Genomic DNA, 9,498 nt, shown 5'->3' with positions numbered 1-9,498 from the left:
GGGGGGTTAGGGGGTTTTCGAGGGTTAATTTAGGGGTTTGATCATATTGTGTTAGCTAGCTAATAGAGAGAAGTGCCCTCTCTTTCTCCGTGCTTGGTCGACGCTAGCTACTATACGTATAGAGAGAACTCGACACGCTAGCTAGTAAGCAAATGAAGAAACCATTAATTACAGAAGATCGTCCTGAACATATATATACAGAGAGAAGTGAGACCTTTCTTTCTCCGAGAGATTTGTCGAACAACAAGTTTTCTTATATCTATCCGACGCTACTACATATATACAATATAACATGTCTTATAACCCCTAACATCTAAAATCGGTTTCAACTTTCACATGGTATTCTCCGGCTTTAGGTATGAGATGGTCAAGAAAGAATCCTGCCAATTCCTCTTGAATTGCTTGTATGCGATCATGTGGTAGGAGTTCATCCCGCATCTGCCACAACTAATTTAAAGAAGAGGGTCAATACATATATATGAATGAAACTCAACACAATTGATGATAATAAAATAGAATTGTGAATATTTTTGTTTACGTACTTCATATTGCTTTTCAGAGTAGCCCCACTTAGAGGCCGTCGCGTTGTAGATGAACTTGCAAACGTAGTATCCACAAAAATCATTCCCAGCTTCCTGCCACAAGCACTTTACGAGAAGTAGAGTTTAATCAAACTGATAATTAAGCATGCTAAATGATATTGATGAAACTAGTTAGAATCAATAGGAGATGCACGAAACTAGCTAGTAGTACTTACTTTTGGGTGTCAATTAGTGCTACATCAATTATTGCGCTAGTGCTAGTTGCAAGACCACATGGACACAAAATGAGTACTGACCCGGTACATCCCCATTTTGGAAACAGGGTCAAGGAGATAGCCAAGTTTGGAAACCAGCCAAACGTGAGGACGCAGCACCAGTGGCCCCAGTTGTTCCCATCCATCCCAAAAGCATTGGAGGAGAAAAGATATTTTCGCAGAGAGCACACCTGCATCATAGCGTCCGTCCTACTCCCGTAAAGCTTAAGGGCAGGCCCCAGCACATATATTTTGGAGAGAATTCCTTATTTAATACTCTCTTAAAATTGTGTTTTTTATTTGACACTGGAAAATTTTTCTTCCCTATATGACCTATAATCTTAATTTCTTTCCCTGTATGACACTCTAGTTCATTTTGTACATGTGAAAAGACTTTTTTGCCCCTGTACATAATGTGACCAGAAATATGTAGCATTGAGCCTAATTAGAAAAAATTCGTTTCTGAGAGTGAGCACAACTAAACATGTTATCTCCTCCGTTGGTCTTTTTTGGGATGCGTGTGTATTTAGAATGTATTCAGTTGTGGGTCTAGTTTCATGCGGTATGGTTTGTGAATGCGACTATTTGACGTACTTTTGTACGTGTGCTTTAACATTAAAATGCATTATTAAAAATGAATGAATTTTTTAAGCACTTTTGTGTGTGCTTCGGTGATCACCTACGTGCATGCCATTAGTGCATGTGCACGTATTTGCATGGCCCATGCAGGACCTATAGCTGTATGGAAGAAAGTTGCGTGCTAGCAGGAACGTACGCCCGGTTCGGTGCAGCCAACATGCGTATGTAATATGAACCGGGTCATACGAAGCTAAAATACATGTATTCGCTTGATCGTCAGGGTGCGCGTACGTATTTAAATATCTACGCTCCGGCCGGCAAGCTGGCCGCATGTATGTACACAAATACGTATAGACAACTAGCCAGACCGTGAGAAGCATAAATAGTGTATTACTCCCCTACGCCTGGCGGCTAGGGTTTCTCTCCTCTTAGGCGATCTCCCTCGCCTCTGAGTCCTACCCGGCAATTCCACCACCGATCGACCTTGGTTCACGTCCGCCCTCGCCCCTCCCTGCTCTCGGCGTCTCTACACCGAGATAGCGACGGCGATGGCGTCCCCCTCCGACGCTCACTCCGCCACGGGCGGCAGCGGCGCTGCCGCGGCTGCACGATCAGATCTGGGTGACTTTCTGGAAAAGTTGGATCTGAACGACGATGACTTTGCGGATGTGGAGATCGATGAGGATGATCCTGAGATTCAAGAGAGCGTCCGCTGGCTTGCCCTGGCTAGGGTTCATACTAACAGGAATTTTAGCCCTTCAGCCTTCTACAAGGACATGAGGGCGGCATGGAACCCTGCTCAGGAAATAAGATTTAGGCCTGTTGGCCCTAATCGATTCGTCGTCCAAGCGTGCTGTTTGGGGGACTGGGACCGCATGATGAAGCAAGGTCCCTGGCTCTTTCGTAACATGGCGGTGCTTCTATGCCCGTACGATGGCTTCAACAAGACGGAGGAGGTGAAATTCTTCCACATCCCCATCTGGCTGCAGATTCACAAGCTCCCAGACCCTTACTGCAAGCAAAACATCGTGGAAAAGCTGCTAAAGGATGCGGGAGAAATCATGGAGATGCGGTTGAACGGGAACACCCGCGGTGACTATGGTAGGGTTCGGGTGCGACATGATATCCGCAAGCCCCTCACAAAGTACGTCAGCATCGTCCGCGCTAAGGAGCGCCAGGTTTACCTGGTTAGATATGAGAAACTTGCTAGATTTTGTAAGTTCTGTGGTCTGATTGGTCATGATCACAAAGAGTGCGGTCTGGGTATCCATGAGGAGAAGGATCTCAAGTTTGGTGAATGGATCTATGCAGATGCTCCCAATAAACCCAGGCAAGAGGAGCGTACTACTAAACCTACTGGATATGCGCCAATGAAGGCTGATGACAAGGTGCCTGGTAGCTCGAAACCTCAGTATGCTCCCTATGACGCCGAAGTGTTGGACACAGCAACGAGCCCGATCAAGAAAACTAGTGTCAGAGCGGATGGGGTTTTAGCCCCAAAAAGGAGGCTGGACTTGGAGGAGGCAGGGAAGCCACTGGGTGACGGCTCTGGAGTCCCAAAAACAATGTTGGCCATCACTGATGGTAAGGAAATTGCTCCGGAGGGGGCTGGCTCTCCTACATGAAGTAACTCAAGCAGCAAGAGGTTGAAAGTGAACACCGTTAGTGACAACAACGAGAGATCGGCGGCCTCCCTCGAGGAGGACCGCCGGACGCAATGAATATCCTATCATGGAACTGCCAGGGGGGGGGGACCACCGGACAGTTCGTGAGGTGTTGGCCCTCTCAAAAGCCAATAACCCCAAGCTAGTCTTTCTTTGTGAGACTAGGCAAGAAGCAGCTAAAGTGGAGAAGTTCAAGTGGAGATTAGGCCTAAAAGGCTTTCATGGTGTTAGCAGTGACGGACGAAGTGGTGGCCTTGCTTTGTTCTGGGAGGAGACACTGTCAGTGACAGTGCTCGAATCATGTAACAGATTTATTGATGTTCGAGTTTATGATGTGGGTTCTGGTACTACTTGGAGAGGAACCTTTGTCTATCGGGAACCACGTGTGGAAAATCGTCATCGCATGTGGGATCATCTTTGTCGGCCGAGGGCAATGTCTCAAGATCCTTGGGTGGTGTGTGGCGATTTCAATGAAGCCTTATGGCAGCATGAACATCTCTCAAGAGTGACTAGATCAGAGTCTCAAATGGAATCGTTTAGGGATTGCTTGGTAACATGTGAGCTACAGGACCTAGGGTTCTCGGGGATCCCCTATACATACAATAATGGCCAGGACGTCCATCGCAATGTCCAAGTGCGTCTTGATAGGGCCTGCGCTGATGAGGCTCTGCGGGATCTTTTTCCGGCGGCCCGAGTTGTGCACTTAGCCACCTCCTGCTCGGATCATAGACCACTCTTAATAAACCTCGAGGGGGTGCAGGAGCCGGGACGTAAGCCGACTGTATCGAGGTATGAGATCATGTGAGAGCATGATGTGAAGCTCCCCTCGATCATCTCTGAGGCGTGGGCGAGGCACCGGCCAGCTGGTGACTTGGGATCAATTGCCATCTCACTGAAACAAGTCATGGGAGATTTGAAGCAATGGAGCAAATCTACCTTCGGGAATGTTTTGAAAGAGATCGAATGGTTGCGGGGCCAGCTCTCTGACCTGCAGCTATCAGGAGCGGACCGAGCTCAACTCCGGTCAAAGATGATGGAACTTGATGAGTTGCTGTACTGGGAGGAGATGCTGTGGCTGCAATGGTCTCGTATCACGTGGTTGAAGGAGGGGGAGCGTAACACTAAATACCTCCACCGTCGGGCAGTGTGGCGGGCGAGGCGAAATCTTATACAGAGACTTCGGTAAGAAGATGGGTCCTGGTGTGTGGCGCCGTCGGAGATGGAAAGGATGGCATGCTCATACTTCAAAGAGGTTTTCACCAAGGATCACCATGGATCCGACCGAGGTTCTGGATACTATCACCCCTAAAGTCTCGCTGGAGATGAATGAGGCCTTATGCAGAGCGTATACGGAGGAGGAGATATCCAATGCGTTGTTTCAGATTGGTCCGTTGAAAGCCCCGGGATGTGATGGGTTTTCCGGCCAGGTTTTACCAACGGAACTGGGAGACTCTTAAGGTGGAAATCATGGCAGCGGTACAGGAGTTCTTTACTAGGGGAATCATGCCGGATGGTGTTAATGACGCGACTATTGTGCTAATTCCCAAAGTGCAACATCTGCAAGAACTCAAAGATTTTAGACCCATTAGCTTATGCAATGTGGTGTACAAAATTGTATCCAAGTGCATGGTAAATAGGCTTCGGCCACTATTGGATGAGCTAATTTCTGAAAATCAGAGTGCCTTCGTCCCTGGTAGGCTTATCTCTGATAACTCCATAATTGCTTTTGAATGTATCCACCACATACAAAACGTCAGGCAAAATTCTTCGCCATGGTGTTCTTACAAGCTGGATCTTTCAAAGGCGTATGATCGTGTAGACTGGAACTTCTTGGAGAGGGCTCTGTCCAAGTGGGGTTTCTGTGAGGCTTGGATATCCCGTGTTATGTCATGCGTTACATCTGTGAGGTATTCTGTGAAATTCAATGGCAAGTTACTGGAGGCCTTCTCCCCCTCAAGAGGGCTCCGTCAAGGTGACCCCTTATCACCCTTTCTCTTCCTCTTTGTGGCTGATACACTGTCTTCCCTGTTGCATAAATCAGTGAGAGAGGATGGCCTACAAGGGGTCAAGATATGCAGGTCTGCCCCGGTGATTACGCATGTTTTGTTTGCAGACGACTCACTCCTATTTTTTCAAGCCTCGGAACAGCAAGCTAATTTGGTTAAGAGTGTGTTGAACACGTATTCGGCGGCGACTGGACAATTGATTAACCCGTCGAAGTGCTCCATCCTCTTTTCAGAAAATTGCTTGCCATCTGTGATACATGAGGTGAACTCGGTCTTGGAAATAACCCAGGAAGTTTTTGAGCCTAAGTATTTGGGCCTCCCGGTCCCGGAAGGAAGAGTACATAGGGGAAACTTTGAAACCCTCCAGGATCGGTTACGAAAGAAACTTATTGATTGGAGAGAACAATACGTGTCTTCTGGAAATAAGGAAATATTGATCAAGGCAGTCGCACAGGCGATACCTACTTATGTCATGAGTGTCTTTAAGTTACCGGCATCGGTATGCGATGAGCTGACTCGCATGATCCGCCAGTATTGGTGGGGCGTTGAGAATGGGAAGAAGAAGATGACATGGATGAGTTGGGACAAGTTGCGACTACCAAAATCTATGGGTGGCATGGGGTTTAAGGATATGCGGGCTTTCAATCAAGCTTTACTGGCCAAGCAAGCTTGAAGATTGCTAGATTCACCGGATAGCCTATGTGCACGGCTCTTGAAAGCTCGTTACTACCCGACGGGACAGCTTTTGGATACCTCGTTCTCTGGTAATGGCTCTTCTGCTTGGAAAGGCATACTTCATGGTCTTGACCCGCTGAAGCAAGGTGTTATCTGGAGGGTAGGCAATGGTGCTACCATACGCACATGGAGGGACCCCTGGATCCCTCGGCCGTCGTCGTTTCTTCCTATCACCCCGAAGGGGACTTGTCGACTGAACCGAGTGGCCGATTTCATTGACGAGAATGGTGCTTGGCGTGTTGATCGTCTCCGGGAGTTTTTCTGGCCAATGGATGTGGACTACATATTAAAGATCAGGGTTTCACCGCGTAACCGCGAGGATTTCGTTGCATGGTTCCCGGAGAAGTCTGGTCTATTCTCAGTACGAAGTGTATATAAGCTGGTCACATGCGATCACAATATCGCTTTTGCCAATGGGTCGTCGAGCACACACCCGGCTGGAGATCGCGTGGTACGGAATTGCGTCTGGGCGGCCAACGTTCCACAGAAAATGAAAATTCATGCGTGGAGAGTGGCGACTGGTATGCTTGCAACACAACGATGTAAAAATCGAAGGCATCTGGCGACCAGATCCCTATGTCCTCTTTGTGGGATTGAGGAGGAGTCTACTTTTCATGCTTTGGTGGCCTGCACACATGCTAGAACTTTGTGGGTCAACATGCGTCGGAGGTGGCCTCTGCCGGAGGATGACGCTCTGGTTGATAACGGACAGGAATGGCTCATGACACTCCTCAGCGTTTGCTCAAAGATAGTTGCAGATATGGCAATCCTGTTGATTTGGAGGATTTGGCAGGTTCGGAATGATCTGTATCATGGCAAGGAAGCACCCCCAGTATTGGCCTCCGTTGAGTTCTTGGACAGTTACTACAAATCTATCAACTTGGCTGGCAAGTTCACTGTGGAGGAGATTCTCAAAGGTAAAATGTCCTCGGCAGCCCCGGTGGCACCGCGCCACACAAGGGTGTCTCCTGCCCTACCATGGCCGGCACCACCGCCAGGGTCTATGGCCCTGTCCGTTGATGGCTCCTTCCAGGCTGAAGACGGCTCTGCGGCGATCGGGATGGTACTCAGGAACCGCGAGGGAGTCATCCTCTTTGCAGCTTATCGATACGTTTTTCACTGCAACGACCCCTTGGAGGCGGAACTACATGCGATGATGCAGGGTATGGCGTTGGCCATTGAGCACTCCGAGGCCCCGGTGATCCTTCAATCAGATTCATCCGAAGCCTTATCATGTCTCGCCACGGATGCTCTCCAACGGTCAGCGTATGGTCAGCTAGTGATGGAGATCAAGCACTTATCTGGTATTAGGGAGTTTGTTCCTCAGAAACTTAGTCGTGTTCAGAATAGAGTTGCCGATCGGCTGGCATACTATAGCCGTACGGAGCGTGCCACTGCTATGTGGCTAGGCTCGATTCCTCCATGTATTGAGGATGTATTGCCTCTCGACTGTAACTCTATGAATTTGCAATAAAAACTCCCTTTACCCTCGCAAAAAAAAAAACTATCCAGACCGTGAGGTCAATTAGCACATGAACCATCGAAGGCCTCGGTCATGATTTCTTAGCACAGTAGTAAATTGACTGGCATGACAATACCAGCATATATGATGTCACATATGGATAACTTGACTGATTTTTTTTGAACAACTATTATCTTGTACATATTTGTGGTCACATTATACATATGGGTAAAATGGTCTTTTCACGTGAACAAAATGCACTAGAGTGTCACATAGGGAAAGAAATTAAGACTATAGGTCATATAGGGAAGAAAAATTTTCCAGCGTCAAATAAGAAACATGATTTTAAGAGAGTGTCAAATAAGGAACTCTCTCTATATTTTGTTACTACAAGCACAGTACTTACGTCCATATCTGTCGCGTTATCATCATTTGAGACTGTAGTGTACCAGTACAAGGGAAGCATAGTGTTTCTACAGTTGATCGAGGCGATCGATCGCATTATCAACACAGTGCGAGGAGAGGACCGAGGGTAGGCGTCCAGATCAAGAGGAACAAGGTTGAGAGAGACCACACGTACGTCGAGATGGTCGAGGCAGTTGGGTTAGCTGGGTTTTGATACTTAGGTTATCATTTTCTGCACTGTTAGAGCACGCTCTGGTCCAAAAGGCGGCACGGTTTCAATGATAATCACCAGAACACCCGATGGCGACGCCTACCAAGAAGGCTGGGGATCGATCGACATACTACTAGTAGCGTGTGAAGGATCTTGTCCAGTTTTACAAGCCCACAGACGTCAATTATACTGTAAGCTCATCACACGGGTTACAGTATTAGTTTAGGCGTTTAGCGTCCTCCTGTCACGCATAAAATTGGCCAGCGCCCGGCCCCTCTCTGCGAGCAATCCACCTGTCTGCCTGCCTTTTGAGGGATTTTGACGTCCGGGAGTGAGATAAGAGTAGAGGGAACTCCCAGTGTCTGAGGTCCGCCGCGCGGTCGTGGTGGGGAGAAGTGGGCAGCTGGTACATAGGATATAGCTAGGATGGACGGCCTCCACACGGAGCTCGCGCTGGGGCTGATCGGCGAGCTCGAGACGGCGCCGTTCGTGGCCAAGACGTACCAGATGGTGTGCGACCCTAGGACGGACGCGCTCGTCAGGTGGGGGAGGGACAACAACAGCTTCCTCGTCACCGACGTCGCCGGGTTCTCGCAGCTCCTCCTCCCCTGCTTCTTCAAGCACGGCAACTTGTCCAGCTTCGTCCGCCAGCTCAACTCATACGTGAGTACCCTTCCTCCAGCTTGCACGTGCACTGTGCATACACTTGCTTGAAAGAACTGTCTGCTAGCTTTAATTTGCTACGATGAGATCGTTGTGCAGGGTTTCCGGAAGGTACACCCGGACCGATGGGAGTTCGCGCACGAGTCATTCCTGCGCGGTCAGACGCACCTTCTGCCGCGCATCGTGCGCCGCAAGAAGCGCGGCGAGGCCTCTTCCTCGGCTCTAGTCGGCAGCGGCGAGCAGTACGTGGTGGCCAATATCGGGGAGGAAGTGGAGGAGGAAGAGGACGACGAGGGGAGGGAGGCCCTGCTCGAGGAGGTTCGGAGGCTGCGGCAGGAGCAGACGGCTGTCGGGGAGCAGCTGGCGCAGATGGCTCGGCGACTGCAGGCGACGGAGCGGCGGAGTGACCGGCTCATGCCCTTACTTGCCCGGCTCGACGAGGATCCCAGGGCCACCTCCCTCCACCTTCTCCAACAGGCGGCCGAGAAGAAGCGCCAGCACACGCAGTTGCATTCCCGTGATTTTGCTTCCTTTCCCATTGCACCCCCGCTTCACCCGGCGCCTTCGCCGCTATTGGCCATGGGCGGAGCCAGAGTCGGGCAATGGGCCGAGCCGATGCCACTGAAACTCACAACCTTCAAGCAGACCTCCGCGAGCTCCGGGGTGCAGCAGGTGCCGGAGTTCGAGGGCGGCGGCAGCGGCATGGGCCTAACTGACAGTGGGACCGCAGAGGAGACCCCCTTCCCGTTCTGCCTACTTGGTCAGTGTTTCTTCTAAACACGGCGCGTAGTGCATGCACATGCAATAGTACCTTCTTCTGCTTAGTAATTTTGCAATCATTTGTACGCATTTTTCTTTTTAAAAAAAGGCACCACCGATGCTGGGAGCGAGATGCATGTCATCGAGCTTGAACTTCTTAAGTATGAGTTATCGAACAAATTTGTTGTCTGATGAATTATCGCTAAGCTCCCTAATTC

At 49.5% G+C, this 9,498-nt stretch overlaps 1 protein-coding gene across 1 annotated transcript; it reads left to right on the top strand.

The window, feature by feature from the left end:
- Positions 1 to 8,284: 8,284 nt before the first annotated feature.
- Positions 8,285 to 9,298, top strand: LOC119281835 (heat stress transcription factor C-1a-like). Its single transcript, XM_037562254.1, has 2 exons — positions 8,285 to 8,521; positions 8,621 to 9,298. Exons 1-2 carry the CDS (start codon positions 8,285 to 8,287, stop codon positions 9,296 to 9,298), a joined length of 915 nt encoding a protein of 304 aa, XP_037418151.1.
- Positions 9,299 to 9,498: the final 200 nt, after the last annotated feature.

Source organism: Triticum dicoccoides, chromosome 3B (genome assembly GCF_002162155.2).
Source record: "Triticum dicoccoides isolate Atlit2015 ecotype Zavitan chromosome 3B, WEW_v2.0, whole genome shotgun sequence".
In the NCBI taxonomy this organism is placed as follows: Eukaryota; Viridiplantae; Streptophyta; class Magnoliopsida; order Poales; family Poaceae; genus Triticum; species Triticum dicoccoides.
The sequence above is the reverse complement of the archived record's forward strand: the minus strand, read 5'-3'. Positions and strand labels throughout refer to the sequence as shown.